General features: G+C 45.4%; 1 protein-coding gene across 1 annotated transcript; it reads left to right on the plus strand.

The window, feature by feature from the left end:
• Positions 1–14,924: 14,924 nt before the first annotated feature.
• LOC119647667 lies at positions 14,925–16,712 on the plus strand. Its single transcript, XM_038048744.1, has one exon. The coding sequence runs from the start codon at positions 14,925–14,927 to the stop codon at positions 16,710–16,712; it is 1,788 nt and encodes a 595-aa protein (XP_037904672.1).
• Positions 16,713–23,219: the final 6,507 nt, after the last annotated feature.

Genomic DNA, 23,219 nt, shown 5'->3' on the forward strand with positions numbered 1-23,219 from the left:
GTAATCGTGACGTCCCGCTAAACCATTGGATGAAGTCCACTATCCTCTTGTTGTGGGGAAAGGTTTGCCGATTATTTTGAATAAGAGTCGCGGGCACCTCACTTGGAGTGATTTTTGTGCACGAATCTTGTACATTACAACCTATAGTCTTCTTAAGGCTACTTCGAAGATCGCGGTATTCTTTCTCCGACTGCAAATATTCTGGCTTCCCTCTAGGAGTCTGAAGACTCACATGCCTCAGTTATTCGTTAACATAACTAGTTCACTTTTTCCAGCGCCGTTCCCATCAGCTCGTAACCTCCTTCTAGAGCCGCCTCATGTTCTCCTTCTCGAAAGCTCCAGGGGACCACTAAGCCATCCTGGGTTTTCCGCTTTTGATTTTCACTCGACTGTCACCGCTTTCGAGCGAGAAGCACCAGAACGTAGTGCACAACATAGTTCCACCTGCCAAGGCTCCTCAGCAATGTTGTCTGGAGAGAGATCCATCTTTTTTAAATAAAGCTGCTGACGAATCCCATCCACAAGAAAACGCGCTGTGATGGGCGTCGTCCATTGCAAAACACATAATCAGGAGATCGTGCCTTCTCAATCTTGCGCAATTTTGTTAAAGGATCTTAATATATTTGGCAGTTTTGCCAATTCGTGGTATTTGCTGAGCTCCCTGTATGTGTTTGAGCTACATTGGAGAAGAGGTAGTACACAGGGTCAAGATTCTTTCACGGATTGAGATCGAGATCATCTGTCTATTTCTAAGGGTCCTTCTTGTAATGGATGCCGATACGAATATTGAAGGAGCGGGGGGGGGGGAGAAATTCGTCATATACCTTCTGAATTGAGCAACCGTATGGTCAACTGTCACGTTGGAAGCTATTTGGTTCTGTGGGAGTGGGAACTGGGATAATTTGTCTTTGAGGGATCGGTTTATGACCTGCCAATTGGCGATTCTATTATCCGCAACTTTGGGGAGTGGTGGGCTTATGGCTCGGTCGAGATATTCAAGTCCTCGACTGAGCCATAAGCCCACCACTCCCCAAAGTCACGGATAATAGGATCGCCAATTGGCAGGTCATAAACCGATCCCTCAAAGACAAATTATCCCAGTTCCAAAGATAATGTTACCGTGGTCACTGATCCCAGGGATGGCTTCAAGAAATGGGACAGTGTTTGAGTTTCGGAATAACATGCTGGATATCATGAAATGGTCGAGGTATGAATCCTTACATTATAGGTAGGAAGTGCCGGACTAAAATGGAAAATATTACGTGCAGCCGGGAATGAAATCAACCGGCAGTGTAGTTTGTGGCTGTTACTGTTGATGCAGGGGCTCAACCAGGAGTTGTGTGTGGCATGTAAGTCGCCCCCTAAAGTCAAGGACCACGATTTGCCAGTTGAACGGGGTTGGTCCGCGCAGGAGGTTATGATGTAGAAGGAAAAGAAGTTTACGAAGGGAGTGAGTTAGTTTAGTTAACTAGGGGGAGGCGCAGCCCCGAGCACTCAGGCCATTATTAGGCCCATTGTACTATCCCCGTAGTTGCCTATTCAATGGCTTCCCGCCTACGGTGCTCGCAGGCTTTAGCGAATCTGAGAACATCCTCCAGAGGCAGAGAGTGTGCAGATTCTTCATTGAAGAAAACCTTGCCAAGGTGTCTTCGTCTGAGATCTGAGTATGCCGGGCAGCTGCATAAAAAGTGCACGGCCGTCTCCTCCTCCTCCTCACATTGGCTGCACACAGCCGAAACCACTACCCCAATCTTTTCCATATGGTAGTTTAAGGGGCAATGCCCCGTCAAAAGCCCTACTAGGGTTTTCATGTTCGACTTCTTAAGAGACAACAAAAATGCCACTCTAGTGGCCCTAGGCTCCTTCACAAGGATTTTTGCTTGCCGGCAAGAGTCCAAATTTTTTCACTCGGTTGCGTGAATCCTTGCAATTTCACTCTTCAGAGTAGACTTGACAGTAGATGGTCGGATTCCAAGAGCTGGTCCTGGCCCCACCATTGTGGATCCAGACCCTCGGCGAGCTAGTCTGTCAGCCTCCTCATTGCCGGCGATGTTAGAGTGCCCCGGCACCCACATCAGGAATGTTTCTTTCAGTCGGCCAAGTTTCAGCAGCACCTGATGACAACTCCACACCAACTTGCTTGATATGTTATTGCCATTTAGCGCTGATAATGCCGGCCGACTGTCGGAACAGATTCGAATGGTGCGACCCCTCCATTTCTGTCGCAGACATTCTTCTGCTGCCAATGAAATGGCATCTCCGCCTGGAATACGGTCGTCATTTTTCCGAGAGGTCGGGCCAGTTCTATAATCGGATTCTCCGAGAACACACCTGCACCTGATCCATCCTCCATGACTGACCCGTCGGTGAAGATTATTAGGTCTGTAATCTGAAAAGACTCATGGCCACTTGTCGACCGTTCTTCTCTTTCGGTGATTACGACAGTGTATGTCTTTTCAAAGACGAATCTGGAAACCATATGATCGGTCGGCATCAGGGCTACCGGATGTTTTTCAAGGAATTTCCAGATAGACGCATGCCCGTTGGATTGGCCGCCTTTCCACGCCCCAATGGTATCGAGCCTATATGCGTCGTTGGCCGCTTCCCGTTTCACCTCCAAGTGAATTGGCGGTAAATTTAGGATAGCTTCAAGTGCCGCAGTCGGCGTAATACTCATTGCTCCGGTAATACTTAGGCAACCAAGTCTCTGAATCTACGTTAGCAGCTTCCTGCTGTTAGCAAAGTTCAGTCTTGGCCACCAGACGATGCATGCATACATCAAAATCGGTTTTATTATGGATGTATACATCCAGTGTACCGTGTTGGTGACAGTCCCCAGGTCTTACCTATCGCATTCCTACAGCACCAGAGCAATCTGCAGGATTTCTGATATTGTTCCTGGATATGATGCTTCCACGTTAACTTGGAGTCGAAATGTACTCCTAAGTACTTGACTGTTTGTGCCAGCTGGATTTCCGCCCCTGCTAAGGTGGGTAGCGTATAGCTACCCCACCTGACGTTCCTAGTGAACATACCTAGTCCAGTCTTCCTAGCGTTCACCGTGAGTCCATTGCGGAGGCACCAGCTGTGGATTACATGCAGAGTTGCATTCAAGCGATCACATACTGTGTCCGCAAACTTGCCGGTAATTATTATGGCTAGGTCGTCCGCAAATGCTTGCGCGAAGACTCTTTTGTCCTCCAGGAGCCGCAGCAGGGTATCCATTACCAAGAGCCATAACAGTGGAGAGAGAACCCCTCCCTGTGGGCAGCCCTTGAGACATCCTGCTTCAATAAACTTCTGGCCGACCGATATGTGGATTTTTCTCCACTCTAGCATGTGAAGGATCCAACTGATTAGCAGCGGTTCGATTCCATGCTGTCTTGCCGCATCACAAATTGCCGCGAATGAGGCATAATTGAAGGCACCTTCGATGTCCATGAATGCGCCTAAAGCGTATTCTTTTTCGGAGATTGCGTTTTCAATTTTCGCCGTGAGTTCATGGAGTGCAGTCCCCGTGGATTTGCCTTTCTAGTAGACGTGTTGCCTATGGTGAAGCGGCCACTTAGGAATGTGTCTATCCCTTATGAGCCGATCTACTAGTCTTTCTAGTTCTTTTAGCAGAAAGGACGTTAGGCTAATCGGTCGAAAGCTTTTTGCGTCCGTGTAGGTGAGTTTTCCTGGTTTGGGAATGAACAACACCTTCACATCACGCCATTTAATTGGAATATAAGCGTGTGCTAGGCATGCGCGATATATATTCCGAATATGTAGACCCATGGCATCCATTCCTTTTATTACTAGCGCAGGGATGATGCCATCCGGACCTGCAGACTTTTATCTATGGAACGAGTTAAATGCCCATTTCACTCGCTCCAGTGATACTACTTTGCATGCCAGATTCCAGTCTCTCGGTTGAGGCACCTGTTGGCCCCGAGATTAGATTTTGGATGCTGCCTGGGAAGTGTACTTCAAGCAAATGATTTGCCGTTTCTTCATCGCTTTCTGTGTACTTCCCATTCTGTAAACGTAAATAACCCAGTTTCTGGCTACGTTCTTTAAGCAGAATCCGCTTCAGCTTTAAGGTTGCCTCAAGAGAGTTAGTCTCTTCGCAAAAGCGTCTCCAAGATGATCGTTTGGCCGATCTTATGCTCTTCTTTAGAGCCTTCTGTGCCTCTTTATAGCGATTCCAGCTAGTGCTTGATTCACCCTTCAGAGCACGATTAAGGAGCATCCTTGTCGTTCTCCTCTGTTTTGCCAAATCCGAGTTCCACCATGGTGTTTTACCCTTCTTTGGCATCTTGAGTGGACAGCTTTCTTCGAAAGCTTCTCTCATGCTAGTTGTGATCATCTGGGTTGTCTTCTCAATTCCAGTAATGGATTTGATGCGCTTCCCAGGGATCGTGATTCGGGCGCCCAATTCTGTTTGATACATTACCCAATCTGTCTTCCTCGGATTCCGAAATGGAGTGGGTGAAGGTGGATCCATGCCTATAATGAAATCAATGCGTCTGTGATCCGAGAGTGTGATATCGTTTGATACTGTCCACTCTCCGATCAGATGTCAGGAGATGCCACGGTGATGTCGATGACCTCTCGCCTGACCACGTTGAAGAAATTGGGTTCATTACCCACATTTAGGATCTGCAAATCGGTTCCTACTAGATACTCCAGTAGTCTCGATCCTCTTGCATTGATGTTCGAACTTCCCCAGCATATGTGGTAAGCGTTGACATCACATCCTGCTATTACCCCCATACCTCTACTTTCGGCATATTGGATAGCTCTGATGAATGTTCCACTGGGAACGTCTTCTGCGTCGTAGGGAAAATATGCAGAGCACCATAGTATCTTTTTATCTCCCTGTTGACTTTTTACGGTTCGCTTAGCCGATGTGGTGTCGCCATCACATAGGTCGTTAACCAGGTTAGCCTGGAAGTCTTTGGAGACTACCATGCAGGTGCGGGGTCGATCGCTTCCATTGGCATACAATAGGTCAACATGTTGGAAGTTTAGGCCCCTGACTGCCCCCGGGGGCTGCATGTCCCCTTCAATGGTTTTAGGAGCCGACACTTGTAACGTGACGAAGGGAAATATGGTTTCGATTAAGCGATGGTAACCTCTAAAGTCTTAAGAACATTGACGGAAAGAAAGAGTTGAGTTGCGAGGAATTTGTGAGAGATGAGTATGTACGTTGTATGGCTGCTACTATCGATGCCTGTAGCAGATGTTTGAAGGCTTCATTTGTCAGATTTTGGAGGTTAGACCTTCATTCCATGATGGATCTGCTATGTCTTTTAGTTGTATTTTTCAGAATTTTCGTATATCTTCTTCAGAGCCTGAACTTCCGACTTCAGTTCGTCTCCCATGTCAATTTCACCATGTAAAGCCCCTGAAAATTTGATTTTTGTAACTTTCCCAAATTCCCTTCAGTCAAACAGTGAGCTTTTACGGTGAGACTTAGAATAAAAGGTATGCAACTGCAATGTGAGAAGAATTTCTGGTCAGATATTCTCCGGCTCTTCACCCTGGAAGGGAAAATTTAAGGTTGATGTGTTATGCTTCTTATACACCGATAGATTTGTCTTAATAAAAAAGTCAATAAGAGCCAAAGTAATTTCCATGTTGCTTTAACATGATCACACGATCATGGATATCAAATATTGAAGTTTCTCTGGTGTAGTTGTTAGGCCGTGAAGTATATAAATTGTAATCTTGATTTTGGAACACTTTGATGGATCGGTGTCCTCCGATCCAGGGCTCCTGCGTTAATGTGGCGTCCATGTTTCCCTCTCGAAGGAAGGCTTGTTGTGTGGTTCAGTTCCCGTCAGATAGTCGATTTTCATGAGATCGTAGCCCGGAGTGAAACACTTTCAACTTTGTATTCCTGACTTCGAAATGTACCTTTTCAGTCCCTTAATACATTCTACATTTATACAGAGCGAGAAAGGTCACCTTTTTACCCGAATATTTTCGTCATTGGTAACAACCCAGTAGTTCATGGGGTTCCTGGAATTTTGAAGTCACCAGTATCGAACGGACTTGTTTTTATCCATGCGGTTATTCGCCGACTAGATGGGAGCCGCTGGTCTCTTAAGCCGCTTATCTAAGCAACACATGAACGGAATAGGCCCCTGTAGAATTTATCCCCACGTGCTATGGCTTGGAAACCGCAGAACATCCGCTAGGAGTCAGAGCAGAGGATGTATCCTCTCAATTCCGCCTTGCCCTCCCTCAACCTGAGGTCGATGGTGACTGCAAGCTGTTGGTTTTGCCTTCTGCTAATTTCTCCGGCGTTTGTTGTTCTTTTCCTCGGCAATCTTCTAGTTCTTAGCGGGGTCCTTTTCATCCTACTCGTTGACAGTACCGGTTTCCTTATTAATAACAGTCTGCCTTGAATAATACTCTAGCGGATCTTGATTTCTTTGCTGATTTCCTGTGGCTGACATTTTTGTCGGTCCTTGTCCCTTGCGGGGTTGTGGTGTATGGCGACTATTTCGGGGTAGGTTTACTGCGGTTGGTATTTGCTATGTATAGTTCGTCGACAGTTGCTTCCAGGCTGGAAATTGCTAGTCTATTTGTCGTCTCAATTCCAGAGGTACCTACTATTGGTTCCAGTGCAGCAGTATTAAAGCTAGTCTCAACTGTGCTGCCTCGGCGTATACTGTCGTGTTGTTGGACGCCAGCAGGTTGCCCTCCGATTGTCATCCTGGCATTAACACCTCTTGTTCCTCTACTCTTGGCCAGTTTTTTCCACTGTTTTTTTTTTAAAGTATGAGTCCATGTCTTGGTACTAGGCGTAATTCGGGAAAAATATCCTTGTGGTTACTCCAGCCACCAGCGTAAGGATCTTTCTTGAAACTGAAGGTGCCTAGTGTGTTAAGAGTTAGCATACTAAGGACTAAATTTCCAATTATCCAATTATGTTGTTTTACCTAGGTTTGGAGTATCATGAGCACTGTTTTCAGTGCAGGGACGACGGTCTGTTGGGGGGGGGGGGGGGGGGCTGTTGCTTCTCTTAATTCCCTCCAGACCAGCTTGCTCTTGAGACATGACCAACAGGCAAATAGATAAGTTGGCTGTCAATTTGAAAAAGAGTTTAACATTCTAAGAAGAAGAACTGTTGTGGATCCTCAGAAATATAGTTGATGACATGCTCCTACATATCTCCGTTATCTACGTTAGCAATTCAATTTGACTTCCCAAAGGTATCTAATTCCTTTTTTCCAAATTAGATATCAATTGTTTGGCGATTTGGTAGAAAGATTTTCCTCTCTAATATTCATCATTCAAATTACATTTCAGTCCAAATAAGATTCATTTAGCTTTTCATTCGTGTAGATATTTCCATGGGCCCAATAGTTCTTCAAGGAAGCGGTGCGACTTTCCCTTAACAGATATTTCCATAACTAAATTACCTACAATTTCCCAAGATCTTCAGACTAGATGTTAAACAAATGCGTTAAAAGAAATGGAAAGGTTGACGACATTAAATAAATCAATCAATCAAGGCACCTGGAGACAATCCAATAAAAATCTTGTGGAAGGCTGTCAGCACTATGCCCGACTCTCAGACATGCCGTGAATATTAGAAAGGGGGGAGAAGACCAGTAACAGAATACGACGATTTGGTAGGGGTTGGAAAATTTAATTTTATTAAAATTAGTATTATTATTAGTAGTTAGCATTGAATTGATTTAATTTACGAGCGCCTACCAACAGGAACTCCAGCCCGTATGAGTTCGAACAGGTTGGCATGGCAAGGGTCGATAAGTTCTAACTAATTCAAATGCGATTGTCGGCCTAAGTATATTTACGTATTATTATCCATTAGATTTATTCTTCCTGAATAATTTTTAAAGAGATTTGACCGTGCCACTTCCGTTACTGATAATTTAGTTTGGTGGGAGACGTTTGAAGTAAAAGTTCATAGTGAGGAGGAGTGACGTTCAAACAGCACCAATTTCGGTATTTAGATCTTGAGGATATAACGGAATACATTTCTACCCCAAGTTTTGGTAAAGCTCCGTCACACAAAACTTTAGTCAAAGATTCCTACCTAAGATTTCTTCCCTGCAGTTATACGTGTCTTATTGTTATATCGACAAAAGGCATTCACCCCCGAGAAAAAAAGAATCCATATATTAGTTAGAGTTGGGTGAAGAATTGATGAGCATACATATTTTGATTATTATCTACTTTCGACAATGAAGGTCCTTTTATATTACACCTACGCGCCATCATTTACAATCCACCGAAATGAGCTTCAGCTCTTCGCAGGAAATTCACGAAGAATTCGAAACTTCATTCATTTCATTAAACCATCATAGATGGTGGAATTGAGCAGATCACCTTTGAAGAAAGGAGGTGATGGCTCGGTCTTGAGCCACTAACATTCGGCAGCCTTCTCGCCATCAGTGTTTCGCTGTTAGATTTTCTGGCTGCTGCACCCTCCACATGTAATTTGAAATTCAGCCTCTGTTCGGTCATTTGTGTCCCAACTTTGATGCTGATCCACGAACTCTTCTTTCCCTTAGTGATAAGTAATACTTCCGTCTTATTCTCTGCAAGCAATAGGCCTGCGTTTTCGGGTCAGGACTTAATGTTGTAAAATGGTTCATTTATGCAACTCTCGACCTAGTCAAGGAGATGTGCAAAACCTATCGGCCGCGAAGCCGATGTTTGCCACGTCAGTAGCGAGATCTGACATCAGCACTCTGTCGTTCATAGGTATCCACAAAGGTTGTTTTAGAACGGACCCTTGTGGAAATCCAGATCAAAATTAAGACCAGAAAGAAGCCCCATTCTTCAGCCCATGCGTCCATCGCTTGTCTCTCCGCCATTGATTGGAACCCCTCACTAGTAAGACCTATTGCCGCATAGCAACTATGGATGGATATACCACCTATTTTGTTCTCGCGAAGGCATCTTCGAGGATTTTAGTTGTTCCTACTAAAGTTAAGCTAGTGTAAATTGCTGAAAATTAAAAAGATGCAAACATTGAAGCTTCGTCGACACGTGCTTCCGTGCCTCTACACTAGCTAGGATCAGGAATGTTGTCGGGGGTCTTTTGAACCCTTCAATCCCTATCAATGCTATTATATAAGAATTCATGTATCCTTTACCAATAAATAGGTCCGCATCGAACCTAAAAATTCAACCAACACGGGACTTCATGTCCACCTTCAAAAAAGAAAACACCCGGGCTTAATTGGAAATATGAAATACAAATAAAAGAATAGCGGCTCGACCGCTCCCGTGGAGCAGTAGTGTCGTTATCGAAAGTTCCACGGCGTATTGAATGCTGAATCGATGCTTCTCCTACCTCAGATGTGCAATGAGGTTCCCACCCTTCCTTTTCATCCTTAGGCCATTCTATTGGAGGATGTCCCTAGGGACCTCACGCTTTCTCAATTTCTCCAACAATGTAGCAGTGGCTTATGCAGATTTCCAGACAGTCTACCAGCCTCCCCTCTCTAAGCAAAATCTTGGACAGTATAACATGACATACCCCGGGTATGCTACCACATTCGCGGGAAATGGAGAACCATCCAACTTGAACCGGTGCAGATATTTCCTGTAGCGACCATGCCCTGACAGGATGTGGGTCAGGTAAAATTCAACTCCGTCATGTTTTCTCTGAATATATATCCCCCTATACGACAAATAAGTGTTTGGATCCAGCTGCCTGCCTGCTGTAAATCATGTTTACCCCGGTCCGATTGCTGTCATATACTAGTGCCAGGGTAACATGAATCACTCCGGACACAAGCAGTCTTCGGCCCAACCCTGGGGCCCGTGGTAATCCTCGCATGACGATATGCTGCTTAAGTCGCTTATTGATTTACATCACGTCTCAAACCAACTTCAAAACGATGTTTATAGCATCGATGGTTGAATGAGTCCAACGAAGTTCAAACTGTAGCTCCGATAAGCCCTCCCTATCTGTTATAGATGATCCTTTCTTGCTTTCTTCCTACTGTATCCATAAGGCAAGTTGTAACTATTTTTCTCCGAAGTCTGGTCTCTCTCTCGACCTAGTTTGACCGCCTTCTGATCGCAACAATACATACCTTCATTATGGGTCTTATCAGTTGTGCTATCTATCCTGAATGCCGATGTGTATGGTATGGAAGAGCTTAGTTGATCTAGGTCATACACTTACTTCCTTCTTAACATGCCTAATGATATTACACTTCTGGCAAGCGAGGCACTCTCTGGTCCAAGAATTAACATGCTTATGGACGGCTCTTCGATAGTCGCTAGCAAGCATTTATATACTTTTTAGACACTATCTGGTTCGTTGTTCAAATGCCAGGGTCGTTATCGTAAACTGAGTGAAATACTTCCATATGGCCGGGGTAGGTCCCGTTTTGGAGATCTCACAGAACATAGAGGAAGGTGAACAGTAGATAGGGAACTCTCTGATCGTTTATTTACATTCCGACTACAGGTTCTGAAGAGCTGCGTCATCCTTCTAGGAAGCAACAATTGCCGTAAAATCGACTACGACTGGGATCTTGATTACTGAGATCCGGAACAAAGCGTTGTCTTCTGTAAACCTACTTATAAAAGTTATGTCGCGTAACTGGTGAGAAGATACTCTGTCAGACTTTGCAAATAAAGCAAGCTTAATTAAGAGGAAAGCAGCAGTATTTTATGATCAGATACGCCGCTAGTAGCTCACGATCGTAGAGGTTATAATACCGTTGAGCAGGGTTCAACTACTTCGAAAAGAGACTCAGCGGTTGCCAGCTTTGGATCACTTTCAAGTGAGGAGTAGCGTCTGGTGCAATGTCCGAGCCATCGACAAATACGACTAGGGGTGCATCCTCATGAGGGAATGCTAAAAGTGAAGCTTCCGCCAGCTGCTGCATAGTGGTCTTAAATGCGTGGATGACTTTTGTGGACCACAAAACTCCCGTAATTTCTTGATTTTAGGCTTAAGGAGGGACTAGCGCCAGCTCACCTTTTGTGAGTTCAAGGTCGAGAAAACACGACAGTTTGTCATGTAATGCACAATATTGTGGATAAGAGAAATGGAGTCCAGGTTTGAATACGTCAAGAGTTTCAGACGTTTGTATTCTCCACAAGGTCGCCATGATACTTGGGGACAAGATGAAGGACACAACGTCTAAGGAATTGAGGAGCCAGTAGTATTGATGCCGTGTTGAACATCATACTTAGTGAGCAGAAAGATACTACTTTCAGTAGTAATGTTAAAGTATTTTGGGAAGAATATCTGATTCGCCAGCGTTTTCAAAAACAAATGAAAGTTTGTTATTCTGGCAGGATAAAAATTTACTCCTCACATGAAGAAGTCCTCACGTATACTTATCTGTAACCGTAAGTCCTTATGAGTGAGCGGTTTGCAGTTGCTAATTTTCGGTATTGCGGGATCAAATTTATGGATTTGGTCACGAAGAAGACTGAGACCTTCGCTTCTGTATCCACTACAAAATTGCGCCCGATAAGGAGCTTGTAAACTGCTAGGCGGCGTAGCATTGCGCTTCGGGTGGTCGTCGTGCGGCCCCTAGCGTTACGGTAAACATGCATGGTTTAGTACATTTAGTACCTGTTTATCTGAATATTCTCTGCTACCAACACATGCTAGTCAGGTAGCACCTTCAGCGAGCTGCCGTTGGAAGACGCTCGTATAGCCTAAGTGTCCTCCAGAAGTCGCTGACACCACATCAACTTTAGGAACTCCATAGCTACCTTATCCTCGGTCATCTATAACACTTCCAGCAGTAATTGGGTCAGGGGTCGACAACTATCCTTAAAGTGCCGTTCACGATACAGGGAGTGGCGTCGCCAAGATGCCCGAGCAAATAGTTTTGACCCCCTAGCTGTCATAATACCTGCGTTCTAGGTAGTAGCCTCGAGAAAGTTTCTCGGTGAAGAGTGAACTGCTAATGACCGATATACGCCAAGACACAGTGCCAGTTCCCGGAGCCGTCGACAACTCCTTGTCGATGTCGATGGGGTGATGTGAGCCTAACTCTGTCAAAGTGGTAGTTGTGCCGTGTAACAGGAGCTAGCCCCTTCAGGGCCCCGGTCGGGTAGCGTGTATTGAACTGATATTAGTAAACCGAGTTGCCCCGAGTGAGCGCTGATCCGGTCGAGAGTTCCGCGATCAGCTAATTGTCGTCCAGTCAGGCCTCAGGAAACTGGGGTAGAGGCTTTGTCCCCGAAAGTATACCCGTTCCTGATTATTGCGGGCCGCTTCCTTGCACACCATGCGCTGGTAGAAAACTTAAGTGGCGATCACAAACAAAACGAACGCGGACATAGTAGGAATGGGGGGTAAGCTGGCTGCGTTTATACGCAGCAGGAAAATGTGTCACTCGCCTCAGCGCCCCGCAAAGGACGCAGCAAGGGCTGAAATATCCGACGGGACATGGTGATGTGCAGACGGAGAGAAGCACCCGCAAAGTGATGCGACGACTGCAACAGAGACGGGAACCCAGACAGTGCCACGTAGTGCTATAGTTGCGGAAAGAGGCACAGTCGAAACTGCCGAAACTATCCAAATGGTTTCGAATAGGGGCGAAGTGGGAGGGCTGTTGAGTACTCTGGTGAAAGTTGAAAAGGAAAAGCTTATTAAGAAACGCGCGGCAGTTGTTATGCGATCAATGTTGTTATGCGATCAATGAGAACACCACGAGGGTCAAACGGATCGCTGACAGCTCGTTGCAGAGCGAACTGGGGAAAAAACGAAAGGAGGAAGGGACATCTGAAGGAAAATTCACTCAGATACTCTCCAAGGAGAAGATGGAGAAGCGAAGAAGGACTATACAGCCAGCTGTGCTTATTAAGCCGATGGAAGGCAAGACTTTTGCGAAAGTCCTCAGTAAAATCCTTTACAAGTTCAAACCGAAGATAACGAATCAGAAGCCTCTCCCATTCGTAAAATGAAGGGTGGTAGAATCCCTGTCGAACTAGGACCAAGAATAACAAATAAAATTATGTTTTGTGAAGCAGTCAAGGGGCTTCTGAGAGAGGAAGCTTTGGTTTGCAGTATGGAATCCACATGTTCTCTGGAAATGGCAGATGAGGCCGATAAACGCGAATATCCGGAGGCAACCAATTTCCGTATTGGTATTACCTCTGTGAACTCCCGAGGCCAACTCGTTATGGTGGAACTTGCTGAGCAAAACGCGTGGAAGCTTCTTAACAGCGGACAAATCAGAATTCGTTGGCTAGTGTGTAGGATACGAATCCGGGCCGCCCCAATCAACTGTTACATAGGTTTGGATTATGGACGCATATCTGCAACCGATCGGGAACCTGACAGAAGGGCAAATATGCCGTAAATGCGGTCAGCTAGGCCATAAAGCAAACACCTGCGATGAAAATGAAAGGTGTATCCAATGCAGGGACCGTGTTGCGTCTGATAAGAACGTTGCGCACACTGCAGGCTCGGGGTGGTGTCCAGTCTTCAGAGCAGAACTGGAAAGAGCTAGGACGAGGTCAACATGATTCGCATCCTACAAATTAATCTGCACGAGAGCGCTTACGAGTTGCTAGCGCAGTTTGTTGAGGAGACCAAAGCTAATTTATTGCTCATCAGTGAGCAGTACCGAATCGCGGACCCAGTTTCATGGCACCCCAACATATCAGCTACCGTTGCCTGGACCACCTTAGGGTCCTTGTCCAAGGCCGAAGGGATGGTTTTGTCAGATTTTAGCGATAAGGGTTTTCAGTGTCTATCTTACGCCGAGTGGGACGATGCCGGACTTTCAACACAGGCTTGATGCTTTCGAGGACGCTATCTTAGGCATGGATGGCGGATCCAGGGCATTGGAATGGGGCTCTCAAACTCCAGAGGGAAACGAATTCTCGAAATGGCGGTGAGAACAGGACTAGTAGTTCTAAACACCGGATCAACCCCTGCGAGGGGAGCATTTCAGACGTAACCATCGTGTCGGAGTCACTGGTGTCGCTGGTGGATAGGTGGCGAGTTCTAAAAGTCTTCTCAATACATTGCCCTCGAAGCGGTGGACAGTGCGTCGCCCGGGCGCTCTTTCTGTGCATGGAACGTTACGAAAGTGAACACCGGGAGGTTTGTCAAAACTCTTGGAACAGGTGGGTGAACCTGATAACGATGGCCTGCGGAGCCTCCATGCCCAGAAGGGCATCGAGATCGGCATCGACCTTCTATGCATTGGAGGATGGTGGAAATTGCAGATCTTCGGAAAAAATGTCATAGGCTCCGCCGCCTAACATAACATCTAAGCGACGGGGAGTACATGACCGTAATGACGGAGAAAAAGTCGGCATAATGTTGCAACTGGTAAGAGGATGGGTTACTACTTATGTTTTCAAGCTTGTACTGGAAAAACCGAAGTGGTCATCCTGACTAAAGAGAGAATTCCAACCCTGCGTCCCACATCATTCGGCGAGTCCCTAATCTAGTCAAACCCAGCGTTAAAGTATCTCGGGCTGACTCTTGACTCAAAGATGAGCTTTTCTGAGCAAATCAAAACAGCAGCGAATAAGACTGCAGCTGGAATTTCGCGTACAGTAGGCTAATGCCAAATATTGGGGGTCCTACGTCTAGAAGGCGACGTCTCCTGATGAGTTCAGCGAAGTCTGTCCTGCTCTACGGTGCAGAGGTATGAGCTGACGCTCTTGTCAAGGAGGTATATCGTAAACGTCTCGCACAAGTACAGAGATAGGGAGGTTGGCGGGTGAAGCTCCTGAATAAACAATTTTTTTTAAAGGAACGTTTCAAGAAAAATTAAATAATTATTTCGTTATTTGCAGGGATACATGCGTAAGTGAAGAGTATACCCGCGGAGCGTGCAACTTTGGAACAGGAGTTACATATTGAAAATTCAAAGGATATTTTGATGATTTAAATGCAGCATACATTAATCAATTGAAGGCTCCAATAAAGCGTTAACCTTTATCACTATACCATGGGACGAGCAGCATTTACAATAATAATTTGCCTTTCGGTGATGTTATATGGAACTTCAGCCTCTCCGGATATGTTTCTGGAAACCTTATCACATGTGAAGGCTGAATTTAAGATAAATCTATTCGTTACTGTCTGCGCACGGAATTCTCCGTCATCCAATCAATTGCTGGGGAATTTACATGAAAGTCTATCAGTCCAAATAGTACACTTCTCAGATGGGGAGGATCCATCTGAAAGCATCAATCATTATACGAATAGTAAAATTATCTTGGAAAAATTACAACGGAATTTCTTACTGATTGCGGCTATCGACGAAAGATCTACGATGAATGCAGTTTTAAAACAAGTTTTCAGATTAACACGTCACAATCGAAATTCTAAGATGTTATTTCTATCGAATGATAATGTAACGATGACAACGCCCACCCTAAAAGGACTCTTCCGCAGATGTTTTGACTGGGGTTTGATAGATGTTGTGCTTATTCAAAGTCAGGATCCATCCAATATGTTCACATATAATCCCTTCGATGACTTTCAGATTGTCAAGCTAAACAAATTAACTGATATTTTCACAAATAAGTTGACGAACCTCAATAATTACCAGTTCAAGGTTCTGGTGAACAATTCGCCACCTAGAGTAATGCAAACTCAGGAAGGAGACGAAATCATTGGGTATGTCGGACACTCGATAGGAACCTACATTATAAAGCGAAATGCAACCGTCAAGTTTGCACCTAGGAGAAAAGAAAAATCTGTCTACTTAGATATTTTAGAACAACTGGAATCAAGGCAAATAGACTTCCTATGGGGTCTTTTTCCACTCATGTATTTTGAACCAGGGGACTTGTCGTACCCCGTCACATATGAAAAATTCTGCGTAGCAGTTCCAGTTGCTAGACAAGTTCCTACGCATAAAAATTTTCTGCAACCATTTCAAAAAGATACTTGGGTAACCATCATCATCGGGATAGTTTACATTACAATCGTTATCTATATTGTTGCCCTAGTTCTGAACAGACGAAGAGATATTTCCACCGCATTTATCGCCTCCATTTCCTTTATCATTAGTAGAGCCGAAGTCGGTCCGTTGTATAACATAAATCGCTGGCAGCTTGCCATCTATCTACTGCTCTTTTTGTTGGGGTTCATCCTATCAAACTTCTACTGCGCCTTGTTAACCACATTTTTAACCAGCCCTTCATATGAAAGGGAAATTAAGACCCTCTCCGACATTTCTGCAGCACACTTGAAAATCTTAGGTGAGGAAATGGAAATGGCGTACCTGTTCGAGCAAGAAATCTATAAGGAGTACCATCCTCTTTTGAGAAAACTTTCTTCAACCGAATATATAAAAATTAGGTTTACCCTGAACAATACAAACGCGGTTTTAGTCTCTACAGATACTTTTGGTTTCATGAATGATATACAAAGATATCAAAATGACATTAAATTCACAAATTCGAAAATGTGCCCCATGGAGTTCCACTTATCTGCTCTTTTCAAGAAGGAATCGCCATTTATTGATGACTTTAATAACCACGCTTTGCTAGTGCAACAATCAGGACTTTTGAGCTACTGGAAAACAAATATATTATATGAAGCGTTACAATCAGGATATATACAAGCGAAACGGGGTCGTATTATATCGGGGCCAGTGAAATTAACCCTAATGCATATGCGAATTCCTTTCTATGTGTTACTCTCAGGTTTGACTATTTCGACTTTAGCTTTCTTCGGTGAAAAACTATATTTTTATTGCTACTTTATCATGTATACGAAAAAGTAAATATATGGAAGTTTATCGTGGATATCTGTGTTTCAGTTAATCGCATATACAAAAGCAGAAGCAATCAGAACAACATGACGTGAGAGACCGAACTAGACCTTTTATTTATTTACTTTTCTAGTTGTCACAATCTCGGCAGACGAAGGATTTTACCTAATATCAGCACTAAGTGCCAAACATTTAGGCTCGGACAATCCTACCTATTTAAAAACTAAAGGGGCGCTGGTGGTGGTGGCCGGTGGTAGGTCAACGGGAGAATCCGTCAAGAACTCCCCGCAGCATCGAGCACGTATGCAGAATGGTATATTTCTGCATAGTTTGAACCAGACTGTGCAAGAGTTCCAGGACATCAAGGGAAGCCGTGAAGGATTTAGGTACAATATCTACAGCTGACAATATTATGGGAACTACAACCATCTGCTTGAGACGTCAAATTTCTTTGGTTTCCCGAGCTAGTGGCTCATAGTTCACCTTCTTCTCTAGGTATTTCCGTTCAATGTTGCTATTATGGGGAATAGCAACATCAATAATATACCCGGAGCGACCCGTCTTGTCAACTAACAGCACGTCAGGTTTGTTGTGTGGAATATGGCGATCAGTTAAAAATTGCCGGTTCCAATACATGTTGTAAGTAAAACTCTCAAGTACTGCTAGCGGCTCATATCGGTAAACCGGACCCGTGATCAACTCATGCTTGTATGTAAAGTTTCGATTGATCACCTTACACACAGCATTATGCCTAGTGGTGTATTGCACCGGTGCCATAACAGTGCAGCCAGAAATGAGATGGTCCAACGCCTCTAACGTCGAAGCAAATATACTGCTCTGTTGGTTTCAGGCCGCTCTTCCATTATGAGCTTTTTAGAAGCTCGGGTAGCGATGGCACACATGAATTCCTCCGTCTCAGCAAAAAGCTCCCCAGCACGCAGCCATCTGTTCGACAAATGGCTGCCAAAGACAATTCACGTGTTTACCGTGCATTGCCTTCGACTTCCATAATCGATCTTTCAAGTTAACTGGAGTCAGTCCACAGTCTGCCTTACAGACAGTCGCAAACAAGGGACACGCCTGCTCTTTGCTGTAAAAATAAGCGTTCAACGAGTCGATTTGGAGATGATGTTGTGCTACCACGTCAACCATACCTCTACCTTCCCCGAGAGGTACGATTTCAGCACAAGCTTCACATGTCGCAGGAATTCGAACAGCAAAGCATCTTTCAGATCACCAATTCGAGCATGGGTTCCTTGCAAAATTCCTAGGCATTTGTAGAAGTCTGTCTCAGTCATAGCTTGGATATGGAGGTCAGCAATGCTATATCCTGCATCCAGCTTGTGATAAACATGGCTGAACATGTCTACTATTCGCAATAGACTTCCACGGTGGTCGTCGGTATCAGCATACAGCTTGATGTCATCAAATGTGTCAATTCCCACTTAGCAATTAAGGCATATTTTATTGCAAAACCATGCCCTCTAGCATCATTCAGTGGCCATGAAAGGGGGTTCAGTGCCATGCCAAACTCTTCCACTAACAATGGAAATTATGATTTTGTCGAGGGTTGGTAAGCAAGTAATCGATCTTGTGTGTGGGGTTGCGCACCGTTTCCTTTTTAGGGACAAGGTAGGCAATTCCCGCAGTAAGGAAGGATGGAAATTCCTTCGGCCCACTAATCAACTGTTTTATGCTAGGTGCTAATCGTCTGTGTATACTGGTGAATTTCTTATAAAAGAAATTCTGTACCCGATTCAGACCAGGGTCCCTCCAGTTCTTCGAACTATTTATAGCTCGTTGAGCTTCCTCTTCGGTAATATCTGTGAAATTCATGCCAGATGTAGTGGCATGGTGGGTGCCTTCGGCGGTTATCCATTCACCATGCTCAGCGTGCTGGGCAGATAACCCCCAAAGTCCTCCCAATATTCTTTCGCTTCACCCCATTAGTGCACAAAAACTCAGTTTGTGGTTAGGTGGAGAGGCAAACACTCAGCACTCCGACCCCAGTGGTCCCTGCTAATAGATTTGACCATCTAATGGAATATTCCGGATTTGAAGGGGTTTGAGGTTTGAGGGGGTGGGAATGAGTCAAAGCAACAGCCCGGGGATCGTTCTTTCTGCACTGGACAAGTTGTGAATAGGAAACCAAGCCAAGGTGGAATAGCATAGGCCGAGGGATGCGTGGATAATAGGGAGCTTGGTCTTTAGTATGCGAACTTTGAAATAAGACCTTTGCCCTGGTAGCCGGGCCAGCTAGAGCTGACATTCTTCCCCAGCTACTCGTGGGACCTGGATATGGAATCAATTAAAAAATAAACCAACGATAGAAGAAGAGATGATGATGCCGGGCGTATCATCGAAGGACGAACTGTTGGCATCCAACCAGGAGACAGTAGCCGAGAGCAGTACATTCGGTGCCAGCTGTAGCACCACTGTGCAAAACCAACCGCAAGGACTTCTCGGAACGAGACGGCAGGCGCATTACTGATTTCCATCCTGCAATCCACTGCCGTCAAGCTGGGAGTAGCGAGTATCAGACATCAAGGTTAGGAGTAGTAACCCGAAACCCTCGACGTCAGGGGATCCCTCAAAAGTAAAGACCGATAAGAATGTCGGTCATAGGAAACCCGCTAAGAAGCGAAGGTCGGCTGGTGTCCTGCTCAGGAGCCAATACCAGAAAGCCATGCTTATTCCCATTGCTAAGAATAAGGAGGCCGGTACTATCGGCGAGCGGGATGAAAAAGACCTCGCTAAATACCTGGCGATTGTTGAGGAATATAACAACAAACGTCTGCAAACCTGGATCCTGGAAGCCCACTGCTCTCAAACGCAATCGATCTGAAGACGAGGCAGAATAAAATAACAAACGGAGAAGAGTGGGCAAGAGCTTGGAGGCTAAGCACCATCTGAACAAAAGTACGCAGCAACTACCAGCGGACAATCCACGAAATGCTACACTCTTTAGCGATGTAGCGCTGGCGGATGGTAATTCCACTAGCGGTAAACTAGCGACGGAAGTGTGGACCAGTGTTAAAACTAGACTGTTGGAGATGGTAATTGAGCATTGGACGCCGAAGGCTACCACACCGGATTCAACCACTATCTTGATTCCTCCCAGGTGGTCCGTGGGTTTCACGTTGTAGCTTGCGAGGGCCAATTCTTCAGGGGGTCTCTCGGTTCGTGCGCCGTTAAGATCAACGACGCCTAGGAGGGCGTAAAGCTCAAAGCCATCCCCTGCCATCTGGTTGCCTTTAAAATCCCTGGATTTCCATGAAGGACCGAGCTGTTATCAAGGGCGAAGAACCCCAGACAAACTCCCAACCTTTTCTACGCCGTATAAACGGAGAGTGAATGGAGGCACTGGAAAAGGTAGACTATAAAGTGCGGTTTGGAGTCAGGAACGCAAAGGTGAAAGTGTTCCGCATTGCAAAACCGAAGAACGACCCGCATCCAATCGACGCCGCAAACGAGCTGTTGGAGGAGATGACCATCAACGGTCCGTCGGCCCGGCGGAGACTGACGAACCACCCACGCAAGCAGATTATGCTGAGGGTAATGCAGATAAAATTGCAGCACTCAAAGCACCTCGGCTAATTTGCTTGTCTTCCTCCTAGAGGCAGACATCAACAGCATACAGGAACCTTGGGTCGGAAGCGACCGAATCATCAAACGGCTCCAAAGCAAATATTTTAATTTATTCCACAACGCTGATTCGGACAGACCTAGAACATGCATCCTCGCGAAGAAGAATGTGCGCGCTTTCCTGAGTTCCAGTGACCTAGTCGTGGCCAAATTGGAGCAGGCGGGAGTAGCGACCGTGTATATTTCCTCGGCTTACATGACTCACGACCTATCATCTCCGTCAGAAGAACTACAACATTTGAAAGAAGACCAACAAGTTGAAGAGCTGCGCCGCCAATGCAAAGCATACGCTTTGGGGCAGCTCTCAATCAAAGACAGGTTGGTCATTCGGTGATTTAATTATTATTTCAAACCTATCGATGTGTAACAGGGACAGTACACCAACCTTCCTTTTCCCCAGCTCGGGGAACTGTAAAGGTTGGGAGGAGGTCCTTGATATGACCCTTCTAAGCGACAATGGGATTCTTAGGGTAGAGAACTAGAGAGTATCTGACCAGAGATCTTTCTCAGATCACTGTTTTCAGTCACAGTTTAGTCTAGATTTCACCGCAGAGGTCTCAAAAACCTTCAGGGACCCCAGGAGGATCGACTAGAGAAAGTTTGGTCAAATAATTAAGAATAAACTCTCCGGTTCACAAATAGGGAAGATTGGCACGACAGACGAACTGGAGTCAAAGGTCGGAGCTTTGGAAAAGGCATTCGATAAGGAAGGTAGGAGCCCATCCTTTCATAAGAAGTCAGAAGCCTCCTGGACGGAATCTTCTGGTGAACCCATGGAGTTGCCGGTTTAAACGCACTTTCCGCCAGTGAGGAAGAATGCAAATCAGAACCTTGATTGCAGGGTTTGCGGCCACCCCAGCGGTGCAAGACTATCAGATCGGTAATTACCGAGAATAAGATCGGTTAGGCTATAAACCACTTCTCCGCATATAGATCTCCGGGCCCAGATGGCATAATGCCATTCATGCTATAGAAGCAGCAGGAAAGGATTGTGCCGAACCTTGTTGAGATTTACCGGAGCTGTATCTTTTTAGGATGCGTACCATAGTCCTGCAGATGTGAACGGGGTGTTTTCATATCGAAAGCAGGCAGGCGCGGCTGTGAGTCTACGAAGCACTTTCGACTAATAAGCCCCACCTCCTTCGTGCTGCAGACCCTAGAGCGTGTCCTGGACATCCACTTAAAGGCGATTATACAGAGAACGCCTTTCTCGAAGTCCCAGCATGCCTACTTCAAAGGCAAATCCACGGAAACCGCTCTCCACGTGGTAATTGGCACGGCTGAGCGATGACTATAGTGCGAGTATATACCCTAGCTGTCGTCCCAGATATAGAGGGAGCATTCAAGAACGTTAGTACTAACGCAATCAGGGAAGCCTTCGCCAGTATTAAATTGAAGGGGTATCTTACGCACTGGATTATATCCATGCTAAGTACTTAGATAATCTATTCGGATTTGGGAGGCAACCACTTGACCAGAGCTGTAAACAGAGGCAGGCCCCAGGGTGGCGCCATCATTCCGATGCTCTGGTTAACAGTGATGGACGAAATTTTACGAATAGTAGGTAGTAGCGGGATGTAGGTAATGGCAGATGCCGACAACTTAGTGATATTAGTGTTAGGAATGTTTATGAGCGATATCATAAAAGGAGCGTTGCGAAAAGTGTGCCTGTAGGCCGCAAGATGAGGACTTGGCATAAACCCAACCAGAACGGAACTCATGCTATTCACCACCAAGACAAGAGTACGTGAATTCCACCTACCACGCTAAATGAATAAAGATCGATTCTTTCCTCCAATGTAAAGTATCTGGGTATAATCTTGGATCCAAAACTAAATTGGAGATTGAACATAGAACTGAGGGTGAAGAAGGGCTGTCTAGTCCTCTATGCCCGCCAGAGCACCTTTGCAAAAAATGGGGTCTCCGTCGGAGGATGGCTCTGGATGTACACTGTAGTGATGAAATGGTTCCAATCCAAACGTACGGCTCCATTGTATGGTGGCAGACTCTGAGTAAAACATACAATATAACTAAGCTTAATAGGATTCGAAGAACCGCGTTGGGAGATGCTACGGGGCATTGCAGTCCAGTCTGGCAGATGCTCTCAATGTACTCCTGCATCTTTTCCCCCTAGAAGTCCACATTAAATACGTTGTAGCATGCAGTGCTCTGAAGATCCAAGCCGGCTGAGCTCTGCCTCCCTGCTCTCATAACAGTAGTCATAACCTTAGGAGTTTGTGGCATCAAAACTGCGCAGCATAGTGCTAATTGGACTCCTCGGAGCAGCCACTGATACCTACCTCATTCGTTCACGCTTGATTGTCAGAGGGGATTGTAAATGGTGTTGTAATTCGAGCCCCGAGCACCATGCGCAAACCAGGTACTACCAACAACCATTTCGTGTGATACTAATAACTGAATAATCCGCAGTACGTTATCATTGGTATCCTTAATACGAGCTATGTGAGCCGACGTATCGCTTAAATACGGGTTCCGCCACTACTTGAATGTTAAAACCCTCCAAGTATGATTTTGATATAATACGTGGGGCGGGTTTCAAGGGTTCGCTCCACTGTCTCTTATAAGGTATCTTCCTTCGGACTGTACAGGGATTTTTTTGTGTAGGGTTGTCAGCCCTACCCAACCCTCAACCTGAAGGACCAGTTGGTACAATTTGCTCTGTTTTTTGGTGCGGGAGACATCCGTCTCCATCTGCAGTTGTTCATTAAAAAAGAACTCCCGACGATCACCACATGGAGATGGAGATAGGGTGTGATAGTAGAGTTGTCGGTGTTGATTTAGCAGGCGTGTCCCAGGCACCAATCCACATTTCACCTTGGGATCTATATTACCTCTAAACTGACAAATACAAGC

This window comes from Hermetia illucens, chromosome 2 (genome assembly GCF_905115235.1).
Source record: "Hermetia illucens chromosome 2, iHerIll2.2.curated.20191125, whole genome shotgun sequence".
Lineage (NCBI taxonomy): Eukaryota > Metazoa > Arthropoda > Insecta > Diptera > Stratiomyidae > Hermetia > Hermetia illucens.